The sequence below is a fragment of the Microtus oregoni genome, unplaced genomic scaffold, assembly GCF_018167655.1.
Source record: "Microtus oregoni isolate MIOR12 unplaced genomic scaffold, Mior012 000180F_ref0000267, whole genome shotgun sequence".
Lineage (NCBI taxonomy): Eukaryota > Metazoa > Chordata > Mammalia > Rodentia > Cricetidae > Microtus > Microtus oregoni.
Genome location: NW_024544838.1, coordinates 520503 through 541392, shown reverse-complemented (window position 1 = coordinate 541392; position 20890 = coordinate 520503). Strand labels below are relative to the sequence as shown.

General features: G+C 43.3%; 1 protein-coding gene across 1 annotated transcript; it reads right to left on the bottom strand.

The window, feature by feature from the left end:
- Positions 1-4229: 4229 nt before the first annotated feature.
- LOC121445372 (OTU domain-containing protein 6A-like) lies at positions 4230-5105 on the bottom strand. Its single transcript, XM_041647490.1, has one exon. The coding sequence runs from the start codon at positions 5103-5105 to the stop codon at positions 4230-4232; it is 876 nt and encodes a 291-aa protein (XP_041503424.1).
- Positions 5106-20890: the final 15785 nt, after the last annotated feature.

The window sequence follows — 20890 nt, the reverse complement described above, 5'->3', positions numbered from 1 at the left end:
TTAAAATCCTGAGAGAGAGCCCTAGAAGCTGGACCTTTAGGGTTCCCGTTAGTTAAACAAATGCAGCATAAACACATTTTTACATAGCGAAAGTAATATTCTACAAAAAGGCCCTTTTTGGTAACCAGGTAACCTTCCTCAGTTTGAACTAGCATCTCTAGCTTGCACCACTTCAACCACAGAGGAACTTGATCCTAGCCAGAATCTTTTCATCCGCCAGGGACTCTTAAGCTGTACGTGTTAGAGAGTTTTATGTCAACTTGACACAAGCTATTGTCATGAGAGGAAAGACCTTGACTGAGAAAATGCCTTCAAAAGATCTGGCTGTATCTATTAGAACAGGGCCTGCAGAATCAACAGAGCAGGGCTCAGAGAGGATCACAGAGACAGAAGCCACAATCGCGGATCCTATAGGGGTCTGAGTTAGACCCTCTGCATGTACCTTGTGGTCATGTAGCTTGGTGTTCTTGTGGGACTCCTAAGAGTGGGAATAGGGGCTATCTCGGACTCTTTGCCTGCACTCGGGACCCTTTTCCTCCTTCTGTGTTGCCTCATCCAGCCCTGATATGAGAGTTTGTGCCTAGTCTTATTGTAATTTGTAATGCCATGTTCTGTTGATATCCCTGGGAGACCTCCTCTTTTTTAAAGGGGAAATGAAAAGGGAGTGTATTTGGGGAGAGGAAGGGGTGGTCGGATGGGGGAAACTACAGTCAGGATATAGTGTATGAGAGAAGAATAAAATAATCGGGCTGTAGGCAAGTCTGTAGAACATTTTCGTAATTTGTGATTGATGGTGGAAGGCCCAGCCCATTGTGAGTGGTGCCATCCCTAGCTAGGCTAGTGGTCCTGGGTTCTTAAGAAAGCAGGCTGAGCAAGTCAGAGGGAACAAGTCAGGATGCAGCTCCCCTCCATGGCCTCTGCATCTGCTCCTGCCTCCAGGTTCCTGTCCTGTTTGATTTGAGGTCCTGCCTTGGCTTCTCTCAAACCCTTTGCTCCCAAGTTGTTTGGTTGTGGTGTTTGAGCACAGCTCTGCTTATCCTAAGACACCATCTGCTCCTGCCTTCAAGTAAGCTTCCTGGTCCTATCCAAGTTCCCTTTCCTACCTTGTGCCTTCTCTGTACCAATAGGCAGGCCATTCACCTGTTGGGCCCCTTCTGCAGACCTTTTCTTCTTTAACAGTTGGGGTCAGCTTCCCTGTCCTTGGGCTCCTAATTAAACTAGGCATCCTTCCATTGTCCAGCCTTTCACTAAGCCAGCCCTCTCCCCCCACCCTATGATCCCTTTCCCAGCTAAGGCCTCCCTTCCTTCCCCTGCCCAGAGCTATGTCCCTCTCTCCCATATCCAGCTGGGTCCCTTTCCCTCGCCTATCATTTCTTACCAATGACCTTCGCCTTTGTTTTGCTACTCCTATACCCTAGCTCCTCTGCCCACCTGAGCCTGCTTCCTTATATACACTCCAGACGAAGACAGGCTCTTTTCTCCCTCCATAACCTTTCACAGGATAGTGGCTTCTCCAGTCTGTGTCCCTTGCTAAACAAACTAGGACTCCTTCTTACCCCAGGCCTAATTCTCCAACCTGGACCCCAGATGCCTTTATCCCCTTCTTGGGCTATCTTCCTCTCCTCAACACTGTTTTCCCCACGTTGTGTCCCTGGATCAGCCTGAACCAACCTTTCAAGCTGTATGGTGCCTGCCAGAATCCTTTATCTAGTACCCCTCCCTTCCGAGTTGATTGGTTACTTAGCCAACGCCTCTTTCCCTAGGAAGGCCTCATCTCATTCCGGAACCCCTTCCTCAGAAAGTGTCCTGCCCCTAGCCTAACCGGATCATTTCCCATCAAAAACCATGGGCTGGGGCTCACTTGTCATCTGCTACACCCATCCAACCTGGCCTCTTCAGTGACTTGGTCAATTTCCAGCCCTTTCCTCCACCCACAGCTGGGAAGCTCAGTTTCTAGACTTATTATCCAAACAGTCCCACCTTTTCCAGGACCCCTTCCCTAGAATATGGTTTAGTTTCCAGTCAGCTTCCCTTCCCAAACCTGGCCCCCGTCACATCTTTTTCTTTCCCTGTATAACTCACCCCAACTGACTCACCTCTCCTACCAAGAATCCTCCACCAGCCAGTGTCTGTGTCTGTGACCTGTAGCCAGGCCTCCTTGCCCATCACGGTGTGCTGCCTCCAGTCAGTCAGGGCCACTGTCCATCAATATGCCGCTGTTTTAGCCAAACAGACCCCCCTCCCCTGCTCCTGCTCTACATAGCCCACCCCACAAGGCACCCTTTTCGTTTCTATAGCCCTTCAGTAGCCCTCACTCACATCCTTAGGCAGGCCCCTTCCCTAGAGCCTGTCCTTGCGGTCTAGTCTACCCAAGCATCTTTAAAACAAAACAAAACGAAACAAACACACTCAAAAAACCTCTTGATGGCCTGCTTCTTATCTTGCCCACCTATTCAGCTTTAACTGCAGCCTCTGAAGGCTTTCCCTAGGCTGTCTCTGTGCTCAGCCTTCACCCTCCTGCCCAGCCAGGCCTTCCTCTGTAGATAACATCTCTTTTCAAGCACATTTTTTTTTTGCTTCCCCTCCAAAGCTTGGCCCCTCTTCCTCCCTAACTCCCAAATCCAGTGTCCCTGTCCTATAATGGGCTCTTTTCCCATAATGTACCCAATACTGTGGGGTTTTTTTTTCAGACACTGACTAGCTGAAACTTCTTGTTTCCATAGCTAGAGCTGTCTGTCAGGATTTCCCCATTTGGATTTTGGAAACATCCAGAAGTAGACTATAGTAGCATTTCTTCCCCTCCTGCAACATAGCCTGGCCTGGCTGAGGGCTCTTTATCAAGCAGCAGAGACTACTAAAGGAAGCCCTTTCTTGTTTCACCGAGTGAAACATCAGTCTAGGGCATCCTTAGAGTAAATTCCTCCCAAATTCCAGCCTGGGAAACACTGCTGCCACCAAGGCTGCAGGTGTATTACCCAAAGCCTCATCTGTCCCCTCCCACCCCCAACCGGCTCCTAGTCTTAGGAGTCCTTTACTGAAGGCCATCTGGGTTACAAACTTCAGACACAAGAAATGCAAAGCAAGTATTTCAAATGCTGTTTTTATCTTTTAACACATTGCACAACTGGTTTTAAACATTTTTGAACCGACATGTATTATTTGGGAACATTTGGAAGGAACGAAGGTTCTTCAAAATGAATTTAAGTAACTTCACTGAAATCCAGGACCTTATGACTAACCTTAGAAATTACACAAATCATTCCATTCCGTTCCATTCTTCTTTTGGCATATTCAGGATATCAACTCATCCTTAACAAACACAGAGCTGGATTGTTCACTGTTTTCTTTTACATAAAGCTCATCAACTACCGTAGAACTTCCAAAAATTGCTTTAATTTTTTTTTCCTCTTAAGGAAAGTCACTAAGTTCAGATCTTCCACATCTTTGAGGTAACCCTTACTTGTTCTACTGGCTCATTTAAACTGAATTTCTGTATCTAACAGTTACGCTTAGCTTTTAAATTTGAAAACATATTTTTTAAGAGCTCAGAAAACATTGAGCAACTAAAATCCATTTGCAGCTTTACAAGTTTGAATGAAAAACAAAACAATCAAATTACTACTGGAAGACTTGCTCGTAACCCAGGCATTGGAACGTCGGTTAAAAGCAAAGCAAACGGCCAGCTGTGGCTTTTTTTTTCTGAAAAAAAAAAACAATGAAAAACACTCATAAACCACTCCAGCCACACAAACTCCTCTTATCAAGTGATTTGATAGATACATAAGGAAAAAATCCCCAAACCCGAACCTTTCTGCTAAACTCATTCACGCCCGGGTAAACAATAAGCAAAGTCCAACATTTCCATTTTCAGCTTACCATTAATTGAAGCCTGAAGAAGACAAAAGTACCTCAGGGCCAAATGAAGTTAGACTCAATGAAACCTAAGTCTCTTGGTTGTCCCGAGGAGGGATTCTTCCGTCCTTAAGCCTGCCCCCCAAAGAAGACACACATAACTTAGTCGGAAAACAAAACAACCAAAATGAGGCAGGATTGGAAGGGACGAATTTCAATATTTAAGTAAACCTTGGAAGAAAATAAACCAGCCAAGGAAAAAGCAACTGTTCCTACTGAGAAATGCCATAGCTGTTTCAGCTTTCCCAGGATCTGCAGGTGTCAAGCATGGCAGAAATATGGCGCGTAGAGCCGAGGTCCGTGGCTGCTGGAAACTTTTAGAACAGGCGCGGTGCCATGGCAGCAGCGGAGGTGCCCGCGGCCTCGATGGGCTTCACTGAGTTGTAGTGCTCCCCGAACTCACAGGCGTAGTGCAGATAGACCAGTGTGATCGGCTTCCGGGTGTACTCCTCCCCGATCACAATGATGGGCGAGTTGGCCTGTACCACCTCGATGGGGGTCTGCAGGACATGCGACATGGCTCTCAATTCCAGCTGGCCACCCCACAATGACCTGTGCACGATGTCATCGCAGTACCTCAGGAAGTCCTCACGGGTGTAGAAGTTGCCGGCCTCGGGTTCGGTGAAGAAAGGTAAGAAGTCATCAATGTGTTTCTTCATATAGTAGGCCGTGCGGTAGCGCAGGCTCTCCACAGTCACCGAGAACACCAGCTGGTCTTGGATGGCACGGTACATGCAATGGCCGTCGGCAGGGATGGGCTTCATCTCCAGACTTCTAGCTGCCAAAATGGCAGCGACCTTTTCTTCCTCCTCGCGGCGGTAGGCGGCCTGCTCTTCGCTCTGGGCCACTGGGATCCTCTGCGGGCGTTGTCTCTGCAGGTTAGCTCTTCGCTCACGCCTTTTCTGGGCCTTCGATGGGCGTGGGGGCACATTTTCAAGGTTCATCTTTTTGAGGTTGGCTGCAATCGACTCCACGCTGGCGTCAGGCTCTTCTTGAAATCTCTCCAGTTCCTGACGGTGCCTCTGCTCCATCTCGGCCCTGAGACGGGCAGTATCAGCAAGCACCTGCTTTCTTCTGTTCCTGTCATTTTTTGGGACAGAACTTTCGAGGGCCTGGATGTGAGCTTGCAGCTCTCTTTTTTCGCGATAATGGCGGCGGATCACCCGTTGGAATTCGGTCTCGGGGTCATCCATTATCGCAGTGGAAGGCGAGAATTGAAGTTGGAAGGAAACTGGAACAGTTCAAATCACCAGAGCGCCTCACAGAACCGCTGCCCGAGGGACCAGACCGCCTCACAGAACCGCTGTCCGAGGAAGCTGTGGCACTCTGCCTCCTTCTGAGGCTGTTCCCAGCATCCTAGTAACGGCCCTCCGTGCTATTGGCTGCTGCCTCAGGGCCACGCCCCCAGACACGCCTGGGCTTTGTGACTGGCTTTTGAGGGCCCTTAAGTCTGTTCTCAGTAGACCCCCTAGCACCTCACGCCTCTGGTTTTTTAAACCGACTTTAAAAGCCGCTCCTAGGAGCCTGCCTTTATACAATGTGTGCGATAATTGGGCTTGTAGAATTTTTAGTCACTCTTACTGCCTACTGCTTTTCCAAGTTTGGACAGAACACAGGCACAGGCCATGCTTGATAACCACACGATAAATATTATCAGTTAAATACGTTCTGACCTGAACTTGGCATTTCTCTTTGTGTCCAGGAGGCAGTGCGGCGTTCTCCGGTTTTTCAGGTCTCTTGACCTGAAACTCTTAATCTTCGTGTATCAGAACAAAGACACTTCCTTGCATTTCTGGGAACACAGAGTCTTTTTAATTTATGTTTCAAACCCGATGAGTCCCATCTCAGGGCAAGACGACAGCAACTGCCCTCTTCAGAGGCACGCACTACAAGTAAGTGGATCTCTTGGCTTGTGCTAACAGAAATCATCCAAACACCCCTTCTTCTGGGTCCCCGTCTCCCTACAAGGGCTCTCTAGAATAAATCTCCAGGAAGCATCATGAGCCAGTGTTCATCAGGTTACTTCTTGATTGCTTTCAAAATGTTTGTTTCAAAAGATTGCTGCAAAAGGTCTGTGAGGAAAAAATAACCCACAAACCCCTTTCAAATATGCTTTTATTGTATGATAATCAGTATTTTTGTCTTTACAGTTCCCAACCTGCCGGTTAGATGCTACCCCATTCTTCACTTGAGAGCCAGGTTTGTTAAAGCAAGCCTGTAACCCTAGCCCTTGTGAGGTGGAGGCGGGAGAACTAAACCTTCCAAGGTCATCCAGGGAGACGTATAAAGTTCCAGGCCAGCCTGGAGTATGTTGAGACCCTGTCTCAGAAAATTCCGAACCAACCACCCAGAACAGACACTTCCACAGAGGTATGTTCTCCACCAAACACACAGGCTTTTGTGTGAACGTAAGTCCTCATGTCTCTGGACAAAATGCCCAGGAATGAAATTGCTTGTGCTGTATTCTCAGTTCACATTCTTTTTAAAGAGAGTGTTTTCCAGAAAGACTGTAGCTGATTCGTTTACATGAGAGGTGAATGAGGCATCCAGTTTCTTTGTCTTCTTACCAGCATTTTGGTATTGTCACCTTTAAAAAGCGTACACCGATGTTAGTCTCGTGATAATCTCACTATGGCTTTAATGGGCTCGCATCTAATGACTGTTTCTGGTACTGCAGATGGAAACCCTTATATATGTAGATGAAAAGTCTTTCACATGTTAGGAAAGGGCCGTACCTTCGTGGTCATCTTTTACATTTGTTTAGTTGTTGTTGTTGCTGCTGCTGCTGGTGGTAGTGGTGGTTGTGGGGTGTGTGTGTTTGTGTGTGTGTGTGTGTGTGTGTGTGTGTGTGATGTCTGTGCATGGACGTGCATATGCCATTGTGAATGTGTAGAAGTCAGAGAACAATTTCGTGGAGTTGTTTTTCTCTTTTGTTGTGGGCTCTGGGGACTGGATTCAGGCCATTTCATGCTTACAAGGCATGCATTTTTACCCACTGAGATATCTTGCTTGATGTTCATCTTGTAATGTCCTCGTTTTCATCTATCACTTATATTTCTTGATAAAATGTTTTTATAATTTGCATATTTTCTAAATGGGTTGCCCTTTTTTTCCTGTTAGTTTTGAGAGTTGTTATATTCTAAATGCCAGCCCTTTGTCAGATGTGTGTTTTGCAAATTGTTTTCTCTTAGTCTACAGCTTGTCTTCTTTTTCTTAGCAGGGTCTTTCTCAAAGCAAAAACATTTAATTTTAAGGCCAGTTTTGTGTCTCGGTGGTAGCACTTGTGAGTACTCATGTTGGATTCCTAGTACCACTGAAGGATTTTAACCATCCTGATTTTTCAGATGGGAACCTCAAACTCATAATCCTTTGCCTTATGCTCTCAAGTGCTGCGGTTGCAGATGTAAGCCATCATATTTGCAACATTTTTATTTTGGATTAAGTACAACCAACCAGTTTTCCTTATATGATCTTATTTTTAGTGTCAAGTATAAAGAACTCTTTGTCTAGCCCTAAACTCAAAGGTAGTATCCTTTTTTAAACTATGAAGAAAAAAATTTAAAACTTACATTTATTTAGTGCGTGTGTACTTGCACACATGTCATTGTGCACACATGGTAGTCAGAAGGTAACTGTGGGAGTCAGTTCTCTCTTTTTAACCATATAGGTCCAGGTTAGCAGAGTTGTTGCAGGCTCCTTTACCCACTGAGACAGTCCTCTCAATCTATCTATCCATATCTCTATCTATCTATCTATCTATCTATCTATCTATCTATCTATCTATCTATCTATCTATCTATCTATCGTCTATCTATCCAACATCTATCCAGCATCTATACAGCATCTATCTATCTATCTATCTATCTATCTATCTATCTATCTATCTATCTATCTATCTATCTATCTATCTATCTATCATCTATCTATCTATCGTCTATCTATCCAACATCGATCCAGCATCTATCTATCTATCTATCTATCTATCTATCTATCTATCTATCTATCTATCTATCTATCTTCTCTCATATATTACATCCTGACCTCAGTTTCCTCTTCTCCCACTCCTCAAAGCCACCTCCCACCTCCCCTCTCCCCCAGATCCATTGCTTCTCCTTTTTCCTTTCGAAAAGGGCAGAGGTCCCAGGGATATCAATCACACATTGTAACACAGGTTACAATAAGACTATTCACCTACCCTAATATTAAGGAGGAAAGGGATCCTAAGAGCAGGCAAAAGAGTCAGAGACAGTCACACTCCCACTGTTCGGAGTCCCACAAAAACCAAATTCCACACATACATAAACAATATTTTACTGTATGTAATCCCCAGTTGTTTATTTTTGTTTCCATTGCCTCTGTGCCAGTGTGTGTGTGTGTGTGTGTGTGTTGTGTGTGTGTGTTAACCACAAAATCACCACAAAGGACAATGTCGTGAAACTTTATTGTTTTTAGGAGTTTTACAGTTAAGGTCTTATATTAAATATTTATCCTGTTTTGAATTGCTATTTGTTTTTGGAATAAGATGATGGATAAATTCCTTTGCCTCACATGCAGATATTCAGTGCCCCTAGCATTTGCTCAGTGTCACGTCTTTCCCATGCCGTGTACTTTGGGTACCCTTGTGGGGTTTCAGTTGGGCTCTATGTCTGGAGGTTTACTCCAGACCTTTATAAGAATAACAAAACTATAAAGTCATTTAACAGAATGTGAAAAGTATTTGTAAAGTATATGTGTGTTGAATAATTAGTATCTGGTGAAGACTACAGGTCTAGCTGAGTGATAAGATACTTTGTTAAAAATCCACAAGGCCTTGGACTTGGTCCTCAACATGTACACAAACACATGTATACATATACACAGAGAGACACTCACATGTATATTTATATAGTTCATATTTATTTTTCTATAACACAATGGCACCAAAAATCATGACTTTATTTTTGTGTGTAAAGAGCCCAAAGACACTTTTTTTTTTCCCAAAGAAAGCATGCAGATAACAAAAGTTCCATGTAAAGTGCTCAATTGTGGAGGAAACAAATTAAAATCCCACTGTAGTACCATAGTACACCTACTAAGATGTCTATTATCAATAATAGAAAATCGTAAATGTGGAGGATATTAAGAAAACAGAGCTCATACAAATCATTGGAAAGAATGCAAATTAGTGCATTCAGTACAGGGAACAGACGGAGTTTCTTCAGTGAAAAAAAAATCAAGTTGGAGTAGCTCAGCCATACTGTTGGAGCACATGTATAGATAGTGTTTGAACACATTTACAGGTCCCTGCATTTAACCACCAGCACTCAAAAAAAAAAACCACTCTGAGATTAGGTAAATTTGTCTTTTTATTTAACTGAGAGACTTACAACTTCAGAGTTTAAACTTAAACCACTGTAGAGGGTGTTTCAAGACAGGGTTTCTCTGTGTGTAACAACCCTGGCTATCCCGGAACTTGCTTTGTAGACCAGGCTGGTCTCATACTAATAGAATTTCCCCTGCCTCTGCCTCCCAAGTCCTGGGATTAAAAGTGCACACCACCACTGCCTGGCATGGTGATGTGTTTTGACTTTGTTTTTTTACTTTGTTTTAAGTTTTGAAGCTTAGACCTTAGGTTTTTGTGTCGGTTTGATTTTAGGGTGACATAGGATGTCCTTCTGCATAAGTGTTGCTTTTATTGGTTAATGAATAAAGTTGCTTCGGCCTATGGCATGGCAGAATATAGTCAGGCTGGAAGAGATATGATGTGGGAGTGATTTCTTTCTGATCTGTTGCTTTCATTGGTTAATTAATAAAGAAACTGCCTAGGCCCATTTGATAGGCCAACCCGTAGGTGGGTGGAGTAAACAGAACAGAATGCTGGGAGAAAGAAAGCTGAGTGAAGAGTCACCATGGTTCTCCCACTCCAGACAGATGCAGGTTAAGATCTTTCCTGGTAAGCGCACCTCATGGTGCTACATAGATTATTAAAAATGGGTTAAGAGGCTAAAACTAATGGGCCAGGCAATGTTTAAAAGAATGTAGTTTCTGTGTAATTATTTCGGGTAAAACTAGCCGTGCGGGCGGCCGGGTGCCGGGAAAGTCGCCTGCCGCTCATACTACAACAGAGATATATCTAGAGAGAGTAGGCTGAGTCAGAGAGATGTCGTGTAGCTGTTGAAGAAGACAGACGCTGAAACTTTACTAGTAAGCCCCAGCCTTGTCTTGATACACAGAATAATAGAAATGGGTTAATTTAAGATGTAAGAGTCAACTAGGAATATGCTAGAGTCTTTGACTAAGCGGTGCTGGAATTAGTATAGTTTCTATGTGTTTATTTGGATCTGGACGGCTGGGAAACAAACAAGCAGTCTCCTACATTGGGGTTTTGCCTAGGCATATCCAATAGCTTTTAAGCCATTTGTTGAAAAAGTTATACTTCTGCCATTGAATTGGTTTTACACTTTTGTCAAAAATTAGTTGGGTATACTTTTTAACTTTTATTGATTCTTTGTGGATTTCACACCATGCATTTCGATAACTCTTATCTCCTGTTCCCTCACATCTGACCTCTGCCCTTGCAACCTCCCTCCCCATATCAAAACTAAATTCAAAAGAAATACCAAAAGCCAAACAAAAACAAAAACAAAAAAGGAGAAGAATATTTCATGGAAGCTGTAGTGTGGCCAATTGAGTCACACAGTTCAGCCTTTAGTTTGTTCATCTTTACTTGCAAATATTCATTGCCACAAGTCATTGGTCTGACTCGAGGCCTCTGGTTTCTGCTACACCACCAATAATGGACTCTCACTCCTGTTCCACTTGGATATCCTGTTGTTGTCCTGTGTCATGGAGACCCTGCTGTTTTGGATCTGTAGGTTTGTCTCCTTCACCTGTTCCAACAGTTCATAGATGAGGTGGATGTTGTGGTGGGTCAGCCCATAGCCCTGGTTCTGGGCCTGGGTGGTAGCTGGGTTGGTCATCCCTCCAGCTCTCCTGCATCCTCACTATCCAGGCAAGTTCTCCAGCACTGCCTCGGCTAGTTCACCCAATGTAGCCTACAGCAAGGAGCGGGGCCAATTCTGCTCTCAGATCCTTGGGTCTTTCTCATCCACATTCACACCACCAGAGCCTGTTCTACTGTTTTGTCCAGGAAAGGTGCCAGGCCCTCTCTCCCAATTGCTGTAGGGAGTATACAAGGGGTGTTCAACCCGCCTGCCTTCACCTGCACCTCTGCCAACAGGGTCAGCTCTAGTGTGCCGCCCACGCAAGGGGCAGGGTCTGCATTTCTGTGTGCTGGAGCTGGTAAGGGGCGGGACTAGTTCTTTCCCTCCAGTGACCCCTGGACCAGCTCTCTTACTTGCTACAGGTAGCAAGTGGCAGAAAGGGGAGGGCATCTTTCTCTTACCCATGCCACCTTATGGCAGACAAGAGGGTTGGGGTCAGCTCTGTTGCTCTCACACCCTCAGAGCTGGCTCTAGGTGCTACCCAGCTCTAGTGTGCTGCCCAGGTGAGGGGAATGCTTGTGCTGAGGGATGGGACATATTTTCCAAGTGTGAGGGTGAGCTCTCTCCTGAGGGGCAGGGCCATCTCTCCTGCCACAGTAACCAGCAAGGGGCAGGGTCGGCTATCCCAGTGTGAGGCATGGCTGGTTCAGCACAGCGTGGTTTCAATGACCTCCTGTGCAAACACAGGCCATGGAAATCACCACAGACCCCAGCTGCAGCAGGACCATGTACTCAGACATGGCCCTTGGCACCAGCTCGGGCCCAGACATAACTACAGCTTCAGTGCCAGCACAGGTCATTATGACCCAGGATGGAGCATGACTGAGCATGACCATTGTTTACCAACATGATTTCAGGTGGTTGACCAGACACAACAGAGCCATCAGTGGTAACAGGAGCCACAGACATCTTCCCAGACTCTGGTCACTGCAGGGCCGTGGAACCAGACATGGCCATGGGCAACAGACTAGGCCTGGATGTCTTCATGGCCCCAGATGGCAGCACTGGCCTCACAGATCAGTATGGCCCCAGTAGCAGTATGGTCTTTAGACACTGACATGGTCTTATGATGGAGAAAGGTCATTGGTTAATTAATAAAGAAACTGCTTGGCCCTGATAGGTTAGAACGTAGGTGGGTGGAGTAAACAGAGCAGAATGCTGGGAGGAAGAGGACGTGAGCTCATACGCCTTAGCTCTGCTCTCTGGGGCAGACGCGATGAAGCTCCGACCCAGGATGGACATAGGCTAGAATCTTCCCGGTAAGCGCACCTCGGTGCTACACACATTAATAGAAATGGGCCAGGCAGTTTTAAATAAATACAGTTTGTGTGTTGTTATTTCTGGTGTAAAACTAGCCATGCGGGAGCTGGGCAGGACGAAAAGCAGGCCCGCAGCTCCTACTGCAGTCTTAGGTGGCTGACCAGACCCTGGTCATCTGCATGGCCCTCAGGAGGTAACAGGAGCCATGGATATCAACTCAGACCCTCCCTGGATGCTGTAGGGCCACAGAGCCAGACATGGCTCATGGCAGCAGCCCTGGCTGGATACCATGGCCCCAGGTGGCAGCACAGGGCATTCATATCAGCATGTCTCTGGTGGCAGCAGAGCCCTCAGATACCAACATGGTTACAGGTTATAGCATCCATGTGTTCCCTGGTGGCAACATGGGCTAGAGACATTGACACAGACTTTGGCCATGAAAGAACCATGGACTCAGACATGATCCTAGGTATCAGCCCAGGCCAGGATGTCACCATGGCCCCAGGTTGTTGTGTTTGGAGCTGCGGGCTACTTTCCCAGCACCTAGCCGCCCGCACGGCTAGCTTTACCCGAAATAATTACATGGAAACTGTATTCTTTTAAACACTGCCTGGCCCATTAGTTCCAACCTCTTATTGGCTAGCTCTTACATATTGACCTAACCCATTTCTAATAATCTGTGTAGCCCATGAGGTGGCTTACCAGGGAAGATCTTAACCTGTGGCTGTGTCAGGAGTGAGAATCATGGCGACTGCCTGACTCAGCTTCTTTCTCCCAGCATTCTGTTCTGTTTACTCCGCCTACCTAATTCTCTGTTCTATTAAAGGGCTAAGGCAGTCTCTTTATTTAACCAATGAAATCAACACAAAACAGAAGACTCCCACATCACCAGGTGGCTGTGCAAGTCACTCAGATTGGCATGGCCCCCATAGCAGCTTGGCCCTCAAATACAAACATGGTCCCAGGTGGTGGCAGTTGGGCATATTTTTTTGAGTTTGTTTCTAGAAGCTCTATTTTACAAGGAATGATCTGTATCTATCCCTCCACCAACATCTGACAGTTTTTATTAATTGTATTGTATAGAAAGTCTTAGAATCAGCTAAATCATTTCCTTTAATGGCGTGGGAAGTCCTTCTGTATATGTCTTGCTTTTATTGGTTAATGAATAAAGAATCTGCCTTGGCTGGTGATAGGGCAGAGTAGAACTAGGTGGGGGGAAAATAACTGAATGCTGAGAGAAAGAAGGCAGAGTCAGGGAGAAGCCATGTAGCCCCTCCAGAGACAGATGCTAGATGGAACCTTGCCAGTAAGCCATAGCCACATGGCAATACACAGATTAATAGAAATGGGTTAATTTAACATGTAAGAGTTAGCCAATAAGAAGCTAGAGCTAATAGGCCAAGCAGTGACTTAATTAATACAGTTTCTATGTGCTTATTTTGAGTCTGGGCAGTCAGGAATGAACAAGAAGGCTCCTACAACAAATTGGTGCTCCAATGTGTGCCAGTTAAATTTACATAAAACTTGAGGGGGCTTGGAAAGGAATTCTAGAAATTAAAAAACAAAGTTAAGCTGCATTTTTTTGGATGGGCTCTGCTTGCTGGCAGCATACTGCAGCTCCTTTAAAAGAGGTCTTCCTGATTCAGTGGTCACAGAAAAGAAAAACAAATGTGTGGTTTCAAAGGGGGCAGCTTCCTGGTTTGCGCTGCCAGTACTAACTCTGGCTCTTTCAGGAGGCTGAACACTTGAATGGGATTGGTGGGCAGCATGCTGCAAGTTACTAGGTAGCAGTATGGGCCAACTAGTTACCAGAGTTGAGGTGATAAGCGTGGCTCCCACACAGCAGTCTCAGAGGTAGTGAATGGATTTCCATCATCTTGGACTGGGCAGAGCAAGCAGGCAGGGCCGTGTTTACCCTAGCAATGCTGCCACTAGGTTTTTAAGAAGTTCTTAACATTTTAAGAAGCCATCCTGGTCAGAAAAAGATTACAGATACGCAATAAGGACAGATTCAGACATAAAAGACCTCTAAATGAGACACAGTGTGTTTAAAAAATGTATGTAGGCTTGGGAGAGAAAAGAAAGAGAATAAAGAGACAGTAAATGTAATAAAAAGAGTACAGTCAGTTATAGATTAAAGGATTAAAGATAATAAAATAAATATTAAACTTGTAGAAAAAGTAATAGAATAAGAAAAATAAGCCACATAAAGATGGAATATACACAGAGTCTGGATTGTGTAAATTATTTTATTTTCTTTGAATTTTTTTGACTGTGAAGGAGCTAAGTATAGAGAGACATTTCATTGTATGGGCTGCTAAGCTAAACCAGCATAGATATTTTAAAGGTACCATGTCTTTAGAATTTGGGTCTAAGGGTTTTTTGCTTTGGAAAAGAGGTTCTCCTTTGGTTTCCACAGAGGATGAGAACATGTGAAATCCTTCCAGACTAATGTGGTTTGATGGACCAAGACCTCCCAAAAGGTCACCGTGATCACCCCCAAAAATACTTTGCCCAACAAAAAGCAGGAAGCAGTTTGGAGAGAACTATGCCCAAATTCCCAAATATTGTTTATAAATGTTTGCTTACGTAATATGCTATAGATATTTACATTGGTATGGATCTCGGTTTATTGATACAAATTTAAGGTCAATTTTGTTATACTGTATATATGCATTTCTGATCTTGATTAAGGTATTGTTTTTGTCCATCTCACTTAAAAATGTAACATATAATTAAGAAATATAGATTAATAGATAACATCTATAATAGTCAAACTTGTTAGAGTTTCTAGATGTATAGAGATGCATTTCAGATGGATAAGCATTCTTCAAACCTTTCAACAACTACATAATATGGCATTTAAAATGTTTAAGAATTTAGGACTTTTCATGACAGTGAGACACATCTGCTTCTGGCAGGATCAAGCTACTTCAAGAGGATGATGGTCACCGAAGAGGCTCCTTATTGCATTGGTTAGCCATTTGGATAAGAAACTTCTCTTGCCTGGACTGCTTGATGTTATGCTGTATAAAGTGGACATGCAGGACCCACAGACAATCAACGCTGAGCCTGCCTAAAGGTGAGATGATCCTTTAGGGTTCCTTCTACATGAAAGAGTCGGCCAGACATTCTGCAGGACACAGAAGAAAGCAACTGATGTACTTTGCCATTACAAGGCAGAACAGACCTTCAAATTTCCTGCTTTGTAGAAAAGTCTGCTGGATAGTATGGGCCAGTAAGCTGAAGATGGATGCTTCAATGATACAGAAGAACTTTGGGTGACTGTCCAGGCAGCAAGATGTCTCTGTAAATTCTAGAGTTTTGGAAGTTGCTTACAACGCACTTTCTGCTAACCTAGGCAATATTATATTCTTCTGGGGTCTTTGATGGAGTTGAAGAATAGATATAGTTTTCCTTAGATAAAGTAGATATAAATGTTGTAACTGTAATTCTTGCTTATACCTGTTTTGCTATATGTAATTTTACTATGTTAAAGTTAAAAACCTCCTTTTTATTTAAACAGAAAAGGTGAGATTGTGTGGGAAGTCCTTCTGTATATGTGTTACTTTTATTGGTTAATCTGCGTTGGCCAGTGATAGGGCAGAGTAGAGCTAGGCAGGGAAAACTAAACCAAATACTGAGAGAAAGAAGGCAGAGTCAGGAGAAGCCATGTAGCCCTGCCAGAGTCAGATGCCAGATGGGATCTTGCTGGTAGGCCACAGCCACGTGGAAATATACAGATTAATAGAAATAGGTTAGATTAAGATGTAAGAGCTAGCCAATAAGAAGCTAGAGCTAATAGGCCAAGCAGTGACTTAATTAATACAGTTCCTGTGTGGTTATTTCGAGTCTGGGAAGCTGGGAACAAACAAGCGGGCTTCTACATCATTTTAACTTTATTCTTCTCTTTCTAAGTAATTTCTTAGTTCTAGTCTAGTTCTTTAACTTTCTGTGTAAACTTTAGAATACTCTTGTCTATATATGCAAAAACCAATCTCATTGGCCTGTTGTCATGTCTATTCTTGGTTTCAAACTTGACTATACTTGGAATTCACTAAAACCCAAATAGCAGGGCACACCTGTGAGGATTTTTTTTCTTAATAAATCATTTGAAGTGGGAAGACCCATTTTTTTTAATTTATTTATTTATTAAGGTTTTCTGCCTCGTCCCCACAACCGCTTCCCATTTCCCTCCCCCTCCCCCGATCAAGTCCCCCCCCCCCCTCATCTGCTCGAAGAGCAATCAGGGTTCCCTGACCTGTGGGAAGCCCAAGGACTGCCCACCTCTATCCAGGTCTCGTAAGGTGAGCATTCAAACTGCCTAGGCTCCCACAAAGTCAGTACGTGCAGTAGGATCAAAAACCCACTGCAATTGTTCTTGAATTCTCAGTATTCCTCATTGTCCGCTATGTTCAGCTAGTCCGGATTTATCCCATGCTTTTTCAGACCTAGGCCAGCTGGCCTTGGTGAGATCCCAATAGAACATCCCCATTGTCTTAGTGTGTGGGTGCACCCCTCGTGGTCCTGAGTTCCTTGCTCGTGCTCCATCTCCTTCTGCTCCTGATTTGGACCTTGAGATTTCTGTCCGGTGCTCCCGTGTGGGTCTCTGTCTCTGTCTCCTTTCATCGCCTGATGAAGGTTAATATTCCTGAGGATGCCTATGTGTTTGTCTTTGGATTCACCTTATTTAGCTTCTCTAGGAACATGAATTATAGGCTCAATGTCCTTTATTTATGGCTAGAAACCAAATATGAGTGAGTACATCCCATGTTCCTCTTTTTGGGTCTGGCTTACCTCACTCAGGATAGTGTTTTCTATTTCCATCCATTTGTATGCAAAATTCAAGAAGTCCTTGTTTTTTACTGCTGAGTAATACGCTAATATGTATATATTCCATACTTTCTTCATCCATTCTTCCGTTGAAGGGCATCTAGGTTGTTTCCAGGTTCTGGCTATTACAAACAATGCTGCCATGAACATAGTTGAGCATATACTTTTGTTGTATGATAGGGCCTCTCTTGGGTATATTCCCAAGAGTGGTATTGCTGGATCCAGGGGTAGGTTGATCCCGAATTTCCTGAGAAACCGAAACACTGCTTTCCAGAGTGGTTGCACAAGTTTGCATTCCCACCAGCAATGGGTGAGTGTACCCCTTTCTCCACAACCTCTCCAGCAAAGGCTATCATTGGTGTTTTTTATTTTAGCCATTCTGACAGGTGTAAGGTGGTATCTTAAAGTTGTCTTGATTTGCATTTCCCTGATCGCTAAGGAAGTTGAGCATGACCTTAAGTGTCTTTTGGTCATTTGAAGTTCTTCTGTTGAGAATTCTCTGTTCAGATCAGTGCCCCATTTTATAATTGGGTTGATTAGCCTTTTACGGTCTAGTTTCTTGAGTTCTTTATATATTTTGGAGATCAAACCTTTGTCAGTTGCAGGGTTGGTGAAGATCTTCTCCCAGTCAGTGGGTTGTCTTTTTGTCTTAGTGACAGTGTCCTTTGCTTTACAGAAGCTTCTCAGCCTCAGGAAGTCCCATTTATTCAATGATGCCCTTAGTGTCTGTGCTGCTGGGGTTATACATAGGAAGTGGTCTCCTGTGCCCATGTGCTGTAGAGTACTTCCCACTTTCTCTTCTATCAGGTTCAGTGTGTTCGGACTGATATTGAGGTCTTTAATCCATTTGGATTTGAGTTTTGTTCATGGTGATAGATATGGATCTATTTTCATTCTTCTACAGATTGACATCCAGTTTTGCCAGCACCATTTGTTGAAGATGCTCTCTTTTTTCCATTGTATACTTTTAGCTCCTTTATCGAAGATCAGGTGTTCATAGGTTTGTGGGTTAATGTCAGGGTCTTCTATTCGATTCCATTGGTCGACTTCTGTTTTTATGCCAATACCAAGCTGTTTTCAATACTGTAGCTCTGTAATAGAGTTTGAAGTCAGGGATGGTAATGCCTCCAGACAAACCTTTATTGTATAAGATTGTTTTGGCTATCCTGGGTTTTTTGTTTTTCCATATAAAGTTGATTATTGTCTTATCCAGATCTGTGAAGAATTTTGATGGGATTTTGATGGGGATTGCATTGAATCTATAGATTGCTTTTGGTAGAATTGCCATTTTTACTATGTTGGTCCTCCCAATCCAAGAGCAAGGGAGGTCTTTCCATTTTCTGGTGTCTTCTTCAATTTCTTTCTTCAAAGACTTATAGTTCTTGTCAAGTAGATCTTTCCCTTCCTTGGTCAGAGTTACCCCAAGGTATTTTATGCTATTTGTGGCTATCGTGAAAGGTGATGCTTCTCTGATTTCCCTCTCTGCTTCCTTATCCTTGGTGTATAGGAAGGCAACTGATTTTTTGGAGTTGATCTTGTATCCTGCCACGTTACTAAAGCTGTTTATCAGCTGTAGGAGTTCTTTGGTAGAATTTTTGGGGTCGCTTATGTACACTATCATATCATCTGCAAATAACGAAAGCTTAACTTCTTCCTTTCCAATACGAATCCCCTTGATCTCCTTATGTTGTCTTATTGCTATTGCTAGAATTTCAAGCACTATATTGAAGAGGTATGGCGAGAGTGGACATCCTTGTCGTGTTCCTGATTTTAGTGGGATGGCTTTGAGTTTTTCTCCGTTTAATTTAATGTTAGCTGTTGGCTTGCTGTAAATAGCTTTTATTATATTTAGGTAGGACCCTTGTATCCCTATTCTCTCCAAGACCTTTATCATAAAGGGGTGTTGAATTTTGTCGAATGCTTTTTCCGCATCTAGTGAAATGATCATATGGTTTTTTTCTTTCAGTTTATTTATATGGTGGATTACATTGATAGATTTGCGTATGTTGAACCAGCCCTGCATCTCTGGGATGAAGCCTACTTGATCATAATGGATAATTTTTCTTATGTGTTCTTGGATTCGGTTTGCCAGTATTTTATTGAAGATTTTTGCGTCGATGTTCATGAGTGAGATCGGTCTGTAATTCTCTTTCTTGGTTGGGTCTTTTTGTGGTTTTGGTATCAGGGCAACTGCAGCTTCATAAAAGGAATTTGGCAATGACTCTTCTGATTCTATATTGTGAAATACCTTAAGGAGTATAGGTATTAATTCTTCTTGGAAGTTCTGGTAGAATTCTGCATTGAAACCATCTGGTCCTGGGCTTTTTTTCGAAGGGAGATTTTTGATAACCATTTCTAATTCTTCGCGAGAAACCGGTCTATTTAGATCATTCACCTGGTCTTGGTTTAGCTTTGGTATATGATACTTATTTAAAAAAATGTCCATTTCTTTTGTATTTTCCAGTTTTGTGGCATACAGGCTTTTGTAGTAAGATCTAATGATTCTCTGAATTTCCTCTGTGTCTGTGGTTATGTCCCCCTTTTCATTTCTGATCTCATTTATTTGCGTGTTCTCTCTCTGTCGTTTAATTAGTTTGGATAGGGGTTTGTCGATCTTGTTGATTTTCTCCAAGAACCAGCTTTTTGTTTCATTGATTCTTTGGACTGTTTTCTGTGTTTCTATTTTGTTGATTTCAGCCCTCAGTTTTATTATTTCCAGTCTTCTACTTCTCCTGGGCGCGTCTGCTTCTTTTTTTTCTAGAGCTTTCAGGTGTGTTTTTAAGTCCCCAATGTATGCATTCTCCGTTTTCTTTAAGTGGGCACTTAGTGCTATGAACTTTCCTCTTAGCACTGCTTTCATTGTGTCCCATAGGTTTGAGTATGTTGTCCCTTTATTTTCATTAAATTCAAGGAAGACTTTAATTTCTTTCTTGATTTCTTCCTTGACCCAGGTGTGGTTCAGTAGTTGACTGTTCAGTTTCCATGAGTTTGTCGGTTTTTTGAGGGCAGCGTGGTTGTTGCCTTCTAACTTTAGTCCGTGATGATCTGATAAGACACAGGTGGACACTGATTTTTTTTGTATCTGTGGAGGTTTCCTTTGTTTCCGAGTATGTGGTCAATTTTTGAGAAGGTTCCATGAGCTGCAGAGAAGAAGGTATATTCTTTCCTATTTGGGTGGAATGTTCTATAGATGTCTGTTAAGTCCATTTGCTTCATTACCTCCAATAATTCTCTTAATTCTCTATTAGATTTCTGTCTGATTGACCTGTCCCTTGGAGAGAGAGGTGTGTTGAAGTCTCCTACTACTAGTGTGTGTGGTTTGATGTCTGCCTTGAGTTCTAGTAATATTTCTTTTACATAAGTAGGTGCTTTTATATTGGGGGCGTATATATTCAGGATTGAGACGTCCTCCTGATGAATTGTTCCTGTTATGAGTATAAAGTGACCGTCTCGGTCTCTTCTGATTGATTTTAGTTTGAAGTCAGTTTTGTTAGAAATTAGTATGGCCACACCTGCTTTTTTCTTAGGACCATTTGCTTGAAACACCTTTTCCCAACCCTTTACTCTGAGTAGGTGCCTGTCTTTGTGGTTGAGATGTGTTTCTTGCAAACAGCAGAATGTTGGATCCTGTTTTCGTATCCAATCTTTTAGCCTGTGCCTTTTTATAGGTGAATTGAGCCCATTAATATTAAGTGATATTAATGACCAGTGGTTGTTTACTCCGGTTATTCTTATTGCTTTTGGTAGTAGAGATTGTGTGTCTCCTTTCTTTGAGATGTGCTCGTGAAGGGTCATTAGATGCCTGGGTTATTGTAGGCAGTGTTGGCAGTGTTGGATTCCTTGGGTTGCGATTTTCCTTCTATTACTTTCTGTAGGGCTGGATTTGTGGCTACGTATTGTTT